Source organism: Rhinoderma darwinii, chromosome 5 (genome assembly GCF_050947455.1).
Source record: "Rhinoderma darwinii isolate aRhiDar2 chromosome 5, aRhiDar2.hap1, whole genome shotgun sequence".
Lineage (NCBI taxonomy): Eukaryota > Metazoa > Chordata > Amphibia > Anura > Rhinodermatidae > Rhinoderma > Rhinoderma darwinii.
Window position 1 is genome coordinate 208,755,945 of NC_134691.1, and position 12,676 is coordinate 208,768,620.

At 39.7% G+C, this 12,676-nt stretch overlaps 1 protein-coding gene across 4 annotated transcripts in view; it reads right to left on the minus strand.

The window, feature by feature from the left end:
* The window catches only part of CTNND2 (catenin delta 2), a 794,124-nt gene that overhangs the window by 672,941 nt on the left and 108,507 nt on the right, over positions 1-12,676 (minus strand). For all 4 annotated transcript variants that reach the window (XM_075826901.1, XM_075826902.1, XM_075826899.1 and 1 more), the window contains exon 4: positions 7,534-7,568. In XM_075826901.1, the coding sequence (XP_075683016.1) occupies positions 7,534-7,568 (35 nt within the window). The remainder of the gene's footprint in view (positions 1-7,533; positions 7,569-12,676) is intronic.

Consider the following 12,676-nt stretch of genomic DNA (forward strand, 5'->3'; position numbering starts at 1 on the left):
GAACCTGTGGGGTCAAAACGCTCACTCTAGCCCTAGATAATTTCCTCAATGGGTGTAGTTTCCAAAATGGGGTCACTTTTGGGGGGTTTCCACTGTTTTGTCCCTTCAGGGACTTTGTAATTGTGACATGGCCTCCGCAAACCATTCCTGCTGAATTTGAACTCCAAAAGCCAAATGGTGCTCCATCCATTCTAAGCCCTGCCGTGTGTCCAAACAGCCATTTATGACCACATGTGGGGTATTGTTTTACTCGGGAGAAACTCCTTTACAAATTTTTCAGTGCTTTTTCTTCTTTAGTCTTTGTGGAAATGGGAAAAAAATAGCTAAACCTACATTTTCTTTGAAAAAATTTAGATTTTCATTTTCACGGCCCAATTCCAATAATTTATGCAAAAAACCTGTGGGTCAAAATGCTCGCTATACTCCTAGATAACTTCCTCAATGGGTGTAGTTTCCAAAATGGGTTCACTTGTGGGGGGTTTCCACTGTTTTGTTCCCTCAGGGGCTTTGCAAATGTGACATGGCCTCCGCAAACCATTCCTGCTAAATTTGAGCTCAAAAAGCCAAATAGCGCTCTTTCACTTCTAAACCCTGCCGTGTGTCCAAACAGTCGTTTATGACCACATGTGGGGTATTGTTTTACTCGGGAGAAATTGCTTTACATATTTTGCAGTGCTTTTTCTCTTTTAGTCCTTGTGGAAATGAGAAAACAAAACGCTAAACCTACATTTTCTTTGAAAAAATGTAGATACTAATTTTCACGGCCTACTTCCAATAATTTCTGTAAAAAACCGGTGCGGTCAAAATGCTCACTACACCCCTAGATCATTTCCTTGAGGTGTGTAGTTTCCCAAATGGGGTCACTTTTGGGGGGGATTTCCACTGTTTTAGCCCTTCAAACCTGACATGGTGCCTAAAATATATTCTAATAAAAATAAGGCCCCAAAATCCACTAGATGCTCCTTTGCTTCTGAGGCCTGTGCTTCAGTCCAGTAGCACACTAGGGCCACATGTGGGATATTTCTAAAAACTGCAGAACCTGGGCAATAAATATTGAGTTGCATTTTTCTGGTAAAACTTTCTGTGTTCCAAAAAAAAATGGATTAGAAATGATTTTCTGCAAAAAAAAACAAAATTTATAAATTTCACTTCTACATTGCTTTAATTCCTGTGAAACGTCTAAAGGGTTAAGAAACTTTCTAAATGCTGTTTTCAATACTTTGAGGGGTGCAGTTTTTAAAATGGGGTGACTTATTGGGGGTTTCTAATATATAAGGCCCTCAAAGCCACTTTACAACTGAACTGCCCCCTGCAAAAATAGCCTTTTGAAAGTTCAAAGCCTTGTAATGTCCTAGAAAAAGAAAAGGATGTTCAAAAAACGATGCCAAACTAAAGTAGACATATGGGGATGTTAATTAGCAACAATTTTGTATGGTATAACTGCCTGTCTTACAAACAGATACATTTAAATTGAGAAAAATACAAATTTTTGCAATTTTTCGATAAAATTTGGTGTTTTTCACAATTAAATACTGAACATATCAAGCAAATTTTGCCAGTAACATAAAGTCCAATGTGTCACGAGAAAACAAACTCAGAATCGCTTGGATAGGTCAAAGCATTCCAAAGTTATTACCACATAAAGTGAAACATGTCAGATTTGAAAAATGAGGCTCTGTCAGGAAGGTCAAAAGTGGCTAAAGAGGGAAGGGGTTAATTAACACCTCTTATGCATATGAAAAATAATATCATATGGTAATTTCTCTTTTCCCAAATTTATCAGTATCTGGACCTACTGGTTGGTCAGTCCTTTTTGCCATCGAGATTATTTCTAATGTGACTACTGTAAAACACTGTTAGGGCATGACCACACATGGCGGAATTCCTCCGCAACTGTCCGCATCAATGCCGCACCTAATCCGGGTTGCGGATTACGGCTGCGGATCTGCACAAAATGTGCAGAAAATTGATGCGGACTAGCTGCTGCGGACTGCGGGAAAAGTGCTTCCCTTCTCCCTATCAGTGCAGGATAGAGAGAAGGGACAGCACTTTCCCTAGTGAAAGTAAAAGAAATTCATACTTACCGCCCGTTGTCTTTATGACGCGTCCCTCCTTCGGCATCCAGCCCGACCTCCCTGGATGACGCGCCAGTCCATGTGACCGCTGCAGCCTGTGCTTGGCCTGTGATTGGCTGCAGCCGTCACTTACACTGAAACGTCATCCTGGGAGGCCGGACTGGAGACAGAAGCAGGGAGTTCTCGGTAAGTACGAACTTCATTTTTTTTTACAGATACATGTATATTGGGATCGGTAGTCACTGTCCCGGGTGCAGAAACAGTTACTGCCGATCGCTTAACTCTTTCAGCACCCTGGACAGTGACTATTTACTGACGTCTCCTAGCAACGCTCCCGTCATTACGGGAGCCCCATTGACTTCCTCAGTCTGGCTGTAGACCTAGAAATACATAGGTCCAGCCAGAATGAAGAAATGTCAAGTAAAAAAAGCAAGACGCATCCGCAGCACACATGACATGTGCATGACAGCTGCGGACTTCATTGCGGAACTTTGAATCTCCATTGAAGTCAATGGAGAAATTCCGCCATGAGTCCGCCACTGCTCCGCAACAGACAGAGCATGCTGCGGACACCAAATTCCGCTCCGCAGCCTATGCTCCGCAGCGGAATTGTACGCATCGTGTAAACGAACACTGCTAAATTAAAGTGAAAGTCAATGGAGAAACGGCTCCGCTGCGGATTAACGCTGCGGAGTGTCCGCAGCGGAATTTAAGTGAAATTCCGCCATGTGTGAACCCGCCCTTATACCACTATTTGCGACGTTGCATACACTGCTAGCTTTCTGTTGTCCGCTCGTTAGTATTTAATGCATTGGTGCTTTTTTGAGTGGTGAATTAACCCACTGCATATTTCGTAGCAGAAATGTTTGCAACTGAAACAGCCGTATGTGACTGCACCCTTAATATTTTGAACAATATTCTTATTTTTTTTTTTTTACTCACATAGATCTGAAGGAAATTATCGTGAGTGACAGTCAGAGTTCCCTGAGGGACAAAAGGAATAGCAGCAGAGGGATAAGAAACCCACTTCTAGTACTTCAGCACAGTAGCCAGAGAAAGCAGGGAGAGACTCTGAACATCTGGCGGGACCCTCATGGGTGACAATACCACCAGAGTGGAAAGGTGAAGCAGCTGCTACAACATCAATTTCAGCTGCTGCTGTCGCCCCTGCATTGGTGGCCTCCCCACCATCACATCCCGCCCCTCCTACCCATACACATTCCACCCAAAGGCAACGTCCGAGAACCTTCTGGAAAATGGACAGAAAGCTGAAGGTTGAGTCTGAAGCCCTGTCCTCTATCTGGAGGGTCGACGGCGATGATGAATGTGACTATTTCAGGGACAGTGTTGCATCTCGCTGCCTCCAGATGCCTACCGAACTCCAACATCATTTTATGGCGTACGTCAACTCCATGGTGGCAGTCTTTGACTCTGCTCGCCCGCTGCCCAAAATTGGGGATCTCATAAATCTACGCAGGGTCACTAACCAGCGGGATGCTTCCTACCCTTTTGTCATGAGTCCTCCGCCACCCAGTCCGGCCTCTTTAATTTTTTCCATCCTCCAGTTACCCTGCCCACTGCTAGTTCCCAATTTTAAGGTTCTTTTTTACCTTATCCCTCCTCCAAATACACCAGCAGTGGGTCTACCCACACTTACCCTTAGTGGATCCATCCAAGACTCTTACCCACCTTGTTTTACTCATTTTTAATTGAAGTTACTTATAGTTTAAAAGAATGTTATAGGGAGAGTGGGTGTTAGGATAAGTTGAATATAAGGTGAAGGGGTACGTTTATCACTTTATGTGGTAATAACTTTTCAATGCTTTTACCTATCCAAGCGATTCTGGAATTATGCTAGAGGTCAAATTTGGCCGATACTAAGGTTGCACAATGTGTCGAAATATCAATACTATTTTGATGCTGTACACCTTCAAACGATTCAATATAGTGAATACATGTATTTCGATACTAAACTGTGCGGCCGGCGCCACACTAATGGAGGACCCAAGGGCTGTCTGACCATATTTCCTAATAGGGCATACTTAGTTATGCCCCAACAAATGCCTGTGTACTATCAGTACACAGGCTAATGTACTGGCATATAAATATATGCCAGTACATTAAAGTTAAAAAATAAAAAAGTTAAATTAATTTAAAAAAAGTAATGTTACATTTTAAAAGTCTGGGAAAAAACACAAATGCACATTTTTTACAATAAATAAACATTATTAAAGTATAGGTCCTAATACATAAAATAACGGGCATATTTGGTATCGTTGCGACCGTAATAACCTGCACAATATATTTATAGTGTCATTTATGATCGGTGTATGCTGTAAAATGAAAGAAAAATTAAATAAATTCTTGGGAACCTAAAGCTGCATAGTCTCATGAGTAACAGGCCCTGATGATATGGTTGACACATCAACTGTTTCCATGTCTGCCGGTGCTGGCTTTGTTGACAATGCAATATTTTTAGCAGCAAAGTTAATGTCCCTGAAAGTTGCACCAGCTCCAGAGTCAAGAATAGCGGAACAAGAAATCTCACGTGTTTTAGTGCAGATGTTTATTGGCACTAACAAATTAGATTATGATACCAACAACTTGTCTTCTATAACAGAGGAGAAATTGAATGTATTTTTGAGTCCAACAGATCAGACCTTTCCGCTTTCATCTGTTCTTATACATCTAAGAAAGCTATTGTCCTACGAATTCTATTTGTGCAATAAAAAGCATAGTGTCCTGAACCCCCACAATAACGGCTAAGATTTTCTGTATGTCATATATTTTTCTACTGTAGGTTTTTGAAAAACATAAATTTGCATAGGTTCAGCTATTGATTTAGTATTTTATTGGGTCCACAATGTTGATTGGACGAAGGAGAAGTCAGGATTATTTCCAAATGCCCGTAGTTAATTAGTTGATTAAGTCTCTGATCAATTCAAATGCACGATTGAATTAAGTCTTATAACTCGTCTGGGGTTTCCACTCTCGAAAGTTCATCCTTCACTTGCTCTGAAAGCCCTCGCCAGAATTGGCTCTTCTGGGCCGCTAGATTCCATTGATTTCAGCTACCCAGTGGCGAAATTCTGCTGTTTATTCGACAACAGAGCATATTTTGTACCACAAATAATGCAGTATAGCTTCAGCTGTGGCACAATGATTCGGATTATCAAAATTAAATTTATAGCTGTAATAAAGTCAAATCATTCAGACTACTATTCTTTTTTACATAAGGAGAGGCCCACGCTAACGCTTCATCTGTAAGAAGATTTATTGTAAACAATACTTTTGTACTTTCAACGGTAAATGGAGCAGGTTACATTTGAAAATACAGTATATGCGGAATTGATTAAGGGAATCTTGGTAATGGTGACGATCCCCACTGAACATTGATAGTAGTGGCATGCAAGAACTTGAATCTGTGGCAGAGCCATTTGTTTGCAATTCAATAAATTCTCCTTGTTGATTTTGAACTAGATCTAGCAGGAGAACATTTTTCTTGATAGTCAGCACCAAATGCTGTTCAGCAATTTGTTGCCTCATAGTGGTTAAAGAACTTGTTATAGCTGACTACATAATTGGGCCAGACTATTCTGTCAAGGACTGTGGCAGATTCAGTACAATGGCTGAAACGTTCAGGCAGGATGGTGCAAACAACAAGAATAATCAAGTAACAATCAAGGTTCGGTACACAGGTTCGGCAATAGGTAGTTACGTGAGGCAGAGACGTGGTCAGGAAATAGTCTAAGTTCGGTACACAGTTAAAAAGCAATTGGTAGTATCGTGAGGCAGAGAGGTACTAGTCCACAAGTTGGAAGCTCATAGTCTGGCAAGGAGGTACTGCAAGGTCCAGGCTCATACAGGAGCCATGTTGGTGAGACCAATGAAGGCATGGAATCCAGAGAGGCAGGAATCATTTTTTTGCAGATATTCAATTGTAACACTTTTAGTTTTTTAACACAGCAGTTGTTTACAGAGAAATCCAACCCAATATTTATTACCAAGATTCTGCAGTTTTGCACAGTGTGGTGCGGGATTTCGGACGGCATTCCCTGCAGTGTTCAGGGCGGATACGCTGCGCAGCTTGACGTAGTGTATCCACCCTGAATACGCTGTGTGTGTTCCTAACCTAACAGTTAGGAAATAAAATCTACAACTGCTATGAGAAGGCATTGGGTCAAAATTAATATTAGGACGTGCATGCGCTATCCCTCTTCATAGTCTTGAATCGGGAGAAGTAGCTGAAGGCGCTCATTAAGCTATGGACAGGGACAGCATATGTTCTACTGATTTCCAGGATATAAAAGTAAACCACTGGGACAACCACTATTTAGTTTGCATGTAAGAATCAGTTTTGTATACCTGAAGTTTTGGTAGTTTCTTTTTTTAAACATGTGGGCTAGTGAATGTACACATTTGTGGTATGTGTAAACTCTTCAAATCTTAGCTTTTTGTTGAGGAATATTTCCTTTTTTTTCTTAAGTCGTTTATCTGAGTAAGAATTTTTGTTGCAAAGTTGAATTTTCATTTCCTCCGACATCATGTACAGTAATTGCATCATGCAGTAGTATTTCAAGCCTTTAAGTGCGCACATAAAGAGATTTTAGATCTGGTCTAAACTGAGGTATATTCAAAAATACGTAACAAGTGTTTCCCCAATTGGATTCCATTGCAAGTCAATTACAATCTCGAAGTCCAAACCTTGGTGACTCAAGTACTGACTAACAATAATTTAGTAAAAGCACTTTAAATATTATAACTAATGTCAGCAAACAAAGTTGGGTAATAAATCAGATGAAACCAGTTTTAGAACAATAGGTCTATATGCAAAAAGTTTCTTCAAGGAAAACATTGGCAAAGAGCAGAGCAAAACTGATCGCAAGCCAATGCAATATCCTGCAGCTCCAGTCCTCTGCAGCACAGCATGGGTCAGGTAGCATCCATGGGGGATGATAAAAGTCAGACCTAGGAGGACTCAGCCGCTCATAAGAATGGGCCGTCACAGTGAGTGACATGGGCTCTTGCCTATCACTCTCCCTGACAATCCGTCTGCAACTCTCCCCCTGACAGTCTCTCTGCAACATGCTTTACAGTAAGGGAGTAATGTAAGGGAGTAATGTGCCCGATGCAGTCACCCTGCTTTAAAACACAGTGACTTTATAACACACTAGAACTTATGAGCAAACTCTCCTTCAGCACCATCATACCCGCTCCTTTTGTAATGCATGCTTGCTTATGTTATATTCTGGAACACGGGTGATAGCGAATGAAAAAAACGTAATCCGGACTCATTTTAATACATTCTATTCTAGAGTTATTTTCAAGCCATATAGTGCTAAATTGAAGGAGGTTATGTTATAATTACGGCAGAATACAATTTTAGACATTAACATTGAATTTCATAATTGGATACAAAGTCTAAAAAATGCAAAAAATTCATTAAATTGTTATTCACCTTGTGTTTGCCATCGAAACTGCTCCTCTGTTGAACTGAAAAAAAAAAATGCAATATATTTTGTTCACATGAAAAAGCAAACAAACAATATTAGTTGATTCTATCTATCTATGTGTGTGTATAGCTATCTATCTATCTATCTATCTATCTATCTATCTATCTATCTATCTATCTATCTATCTATCTATCTATCTATCTATCTGTCTGTCTGTCTGTCTGTCTGTCTATCTATCTATCTATCTATCTATCTATCTATCTATCTATCTATCTATCTATCTATCTATCTATCTATCTATCTATCTAATCTATCTAATCTATCTAATCTATCTAATCTATCTATCTACACATACATACATACACACACACACCCTACCCCATAAGTAGACACCGGTATTATATATAGCAAAAGGTAAATGGTAGGTGAGCAGCCCTGTTACAGATTTTGCATTGGGGCCCAGGAGCTTTGAGTTACGCCTCCATGGAACGATACATATGTTATAAGATATATATATATATATATATATATATATATATATATATATATATATATATTTATTTATTTTTTTATTTTTTTTAAAAAAATGGAAATCTTGCAGCACTCCAAATAGTGAAAATAAAGTGGTTTATTTCAGCCAACAAACAGCGAAGTTTCTGTCCAACAATAGGACCTTTATCAATGCTTGATAAAGGTCCTATTGTTGGACAGAAACGTCGCTGTTTGTTGGCTGAAATAAACCACTTTATTTTCACTATTTGGAGTGCTGCAAGATTTCCATTTTTGTGTATTGCCTAGTCCTTGGATCTGGACGGCTTGCTTGGCACCTATACATCCTCTCTAGTGAGTGCTGCTGTTTTCTTTTTGTTATATATATATATATATATATATATATATATATAAATGAATATTTTTTCTCCATCCTGAGCATTGTGAATTTGTAATTTTGTTGCAGGTCTGACAAAACATGACATTCATAAAACTCAAAAGCCAAAATTACAGACATATATTTACAGCATTATTTCTCAACTTCACATTGTGACACAAGTGAATAAAAAAATACATAATAATGCTCTTAAGGCTATGTTCACACGCTGTGTTTTCAGGTGTTTTTCAGGGCATAAACTCCTTAAAAAACACCTGAAAAAAACGGAAGCTGAACGTCTCCAAACATCTGCCCATTGATTTTAATGGTAAAAACGGTGCTTAATTCAGACGGGGCGTTTTTTTACGCGGCCATTTGAAAAAACTGCATGTAAAAGAGAATTGCATGTCCCTTCTTGAGCCGTTTTTGGAGCCGTTTTTCATTGTGTCAATAGAAAAATAGCTCCAAAAACGGCTCCAAAAAACGCATCAAAAAAACGTTTGATGCTTTAAAAACGACTGAAAATCAGAGGTTTTTTTCCCTTAAAAATAGCTCCGTATTTTACAGTCATTTTTACTTTAGCGTGTGAACATAGCCTAAAGGAAGTTAAAGCTTTTTTCAGTCTAACTACATAAAAATGACTTTAGTCAGTGACTTAGAGTAAAGTAGATGTTTTTGTGGTTTTGTACTTGAACTTGGGACTTTAATATCAAACCTTCAATGGGTGTGTGATGCGCGAGAAACGCACAGATATAGGACTTGTCGTGCGTTTTACGCAGCGGACCCCCGCTGCGTAAAAATCACTGACTGTCTGCACGGCCACATAAACTAACATAGGTCCGTGCGAAACACGTGAAAATCACGCGCATTGCACGGACGTATTACACGTTCGTGTAAATAAGCCCTTACAAGCAGATACATTTAGCACGTGGTGCTTTTCTGTTTTCATTCATACTTTTTACTGCTGTTGTGCGAATCACGCGCGTCACACAAAAGTGCTTCCGTGTGGTGCGCGTGATTTTCACGCACCCATTGACTTCAATGGGTGCGTGATGCGTGAACAACGCAGAAATATAGTACATGTCGTGAGTTTTACGCAGCGGACACCCGCTGCGTAAAAATCACGGACTGTCTGCACGCCCCATAGACTAACCTAGGTCCGTGCGAGGCGCGTGAAAATCACGCGCGTTGCACGGACGTATATCACGTTCGTCTGAATAAGCCCTAACTGACGAGGTTTCCAGTTTATACTGCTAGTTTATTCAAATATCTTAATGCTTATCCCCTTAATGCTCCATGAAATACATGAACTTCATGGATTTCCTATACAAAAGGCTCCATGAGGTTGCAATAACCCAGGAGGAAAAGTCCTGGAAAATGTGTATTTGTCACCTGAGGTTGCTTGCTTCAGTGATGTAGATCCTAGAACAGTTGTGCACCAGTAACAATAGGCTACTAGGTGGTTTCTTGAACTGGAATTTGAGTCCAGGATTTAGTTGTGACTGAAGACTTTGGGTGGGAAAGTCAATCGCATACTCTACTCCATCAAGGGTTTTCTACCTGCCTTTAATTAAGAAAAGCAGACAGAGCATGGTGTGTATGTGAAAGTATGTATATGTATGCAAGCCGGCCTTAGCGGTGTGCGCATCACTCCAGCAGGTGGAAGGGGGCACTGCGCTGGCTCCGTTCCCCTGCTTGTGCTTCAGAAGTGTCTGGACCCGGCAACTCAGCAACTGCCTTTCTGCCTGGGCGCTTCTTCTCTCAGTGGCGTCGCTACCGCTGTAGCAGCTATAGCGGCGACACCGGGAATGAGGGCGTCCGTGCCGCCCGTCAGGACAGCCCCAAAATATATTGCAGGGTATTATAGCAACGATCAAATAGTTGGATCTTCTAGTCCCTAGTGGGACTAAAAACAGAAAGTAAAAAAATATATATGTTGTTCAAAAAAAAATATACAATGTTCCAATTATTAAAAATGAAAATTACCCTTTTTTCCTTATAAAGTCATTTTATTATTAGGAAAAAAATAAATAAACTATGCATAATTGGTATCGCCGCATCCGTAACAGCTTGAACTATAAGAACATAATGTTATTTATCCCACACGGTGAACGCCGTAAAAATAATTTCAAAATAAAACAATACCACAATCGCTATTTTTAATCACTTCAGCTCCCAAAAAAATTAGATAAATAGGGATCAAAAAGTCTCATGTACCCAAAAATGGTACCAATAAAAACTAGTTTGTTCCGCAAAAAAACAACCCCCACACAGCTTTCTTGATTGAAAAATAAAAAAGTTATGGCTCTTAGAATATGGCGACACAAAAACGAATTATTTTATTAAAACCGTGATTTTATCGTGCAAATACCGTAAAACATCAAATAAAATAGCACACGGTAAACACCGTAATTTTTTTTTATAAATGAATCAAAAAAAGTTTTCACGGCCTAGATCCACTAAATTCAGCAAAAAAACCTATGGGATCAAAATGCTCACTTTTGGGGGGGGGGGGTTTCCACTGTTTTGGTCCCTCAGGGGCTTTGCAAATGCGACATGGCACCCAACAACCAATCCAGCAAACTTGAGCTCCAAGAGCCCGATGACGTTCCTTCCCTTCTGAGCCCTGCCGTGTGTTCATACAGTTTATTGCCACATATGGGGCATTGTCGTAATCAGGAAAAAGTGCTTTTCAATTGTTGGGGTGCTTTTTCTTCTTTATGCCTTGTAAAAATTTATAATTTCTACATTTTATTGGAAAAAATGTAGATTTTCATTTTCACAGTCTAATTCCACTACGTTCATCAAAGAACCTGTGGGGTCAAAATGTTCACTGTACGCCTCTATAAATTTCCGTGGGGGTGTAGTTTGCCAAATGGTGTCTTTTAGGGGGTATTTCCACTGTTTTGGCCCCACAAGACCTCTTCAAACCGGACATGGTGCCTAAAACATGTTCTATTAAAAAGGAGGCCCCAAAATCCACTATGTGCTCCTTTGCTTCTGAGGCATGTGTTTCAGTCCATTAGCACACTAGGGCCACATGTGAGATATTTCTAAAAACTGCAGAATCTAGGAAATAATTATTGAGTTGCGTTTCTCTGGTAAAACTTTCAATGTTACATTAAAAAAAAAATGGATCAAAATGGATTTTCTAAAGAAAAAAAATGAAATGTATAAATTTCCCCTCCACTTTTCTTTAATTCCTGTGAAACACCTAAAGGGTTAATAAGCATTGTAAATGCTGTTTTGAAACCATTGAAGGGTGCAGTTTTTAAATTGAGTGTCTTATGGGGGTTTCTAATATATAAGGCCCTTAAAGCCACTTCAGAACTGAACTGGTCCACAACAAAATAGGTTTTGGAAATTTTCTTGAAAATGTGAGAGATTACTCCTTAAAGAGGCTCTGTCACCAGATTTTGCAACCCCTATCTGCTATTGCAGCAGATAGGCGCTGCAATGTAGATTACAGTAACGTTTTTATTTTTAAAAAACGAGCATTTTTGGCCAAGTTATGACCATTTTTGTAGTTATGCAAATGAGGCTTGCAAAAATCCAAGTGGGTGTGTTTAAAAGTAAAAGTACAACTGGGCGTGTATTATGTGCGTACATCGGGGCGTTTTTAATACTTTTAGTAGCTGGGCGCTCTGAAGAGAAGTAACATCCTCTTCTCTTCAGAACGCCCAGCTTCTGACAGTGCAGATCTGTGACGTCACTCACAGGTCCTGCATCGTGACGGCCACATCGGCACCAGAGGCTACAGTTGATTCTGCAGCAGCAGCATCAGCGTTTGCAGGTAAGTGCGATGTACGCACATAATACACGCCCACTTGGACTTTTACTTTTAAACACACCCACTTGGACTTTTGCAAGCCTCATTTGCATAATTACAAAAATGGCCATAACTTGGCCAAAAATGCTCGTTTTTTTAAAATAAAAACGTTACTGTAATCTACATTGCAGCGCCTATCTGCTGCAATAGCAGATAGGGGTTGCAAAATCTGGTGACAGAGCCTCTTTAAGTTAAGCCTTGTAACGTCCTGGGAAAATAAAACGATGTTCAAAAAATGATTCCAACACGAAGTACACGTATGGGAAATGTTAATTAGTAACTATTTTGCGTGGTATTGCTATCAGTTTTACAAGCAGGAACATTTCAATTTAAAAAAATACAAATTTTTGCAAATTTTCTACTGAATTTATCGACCAAATTTTCCCACAAACATAAAGTATAATATGTTCCGAGAAAACAATCTCAGAATCGCTTGGATAGGTAAAAGAATTCC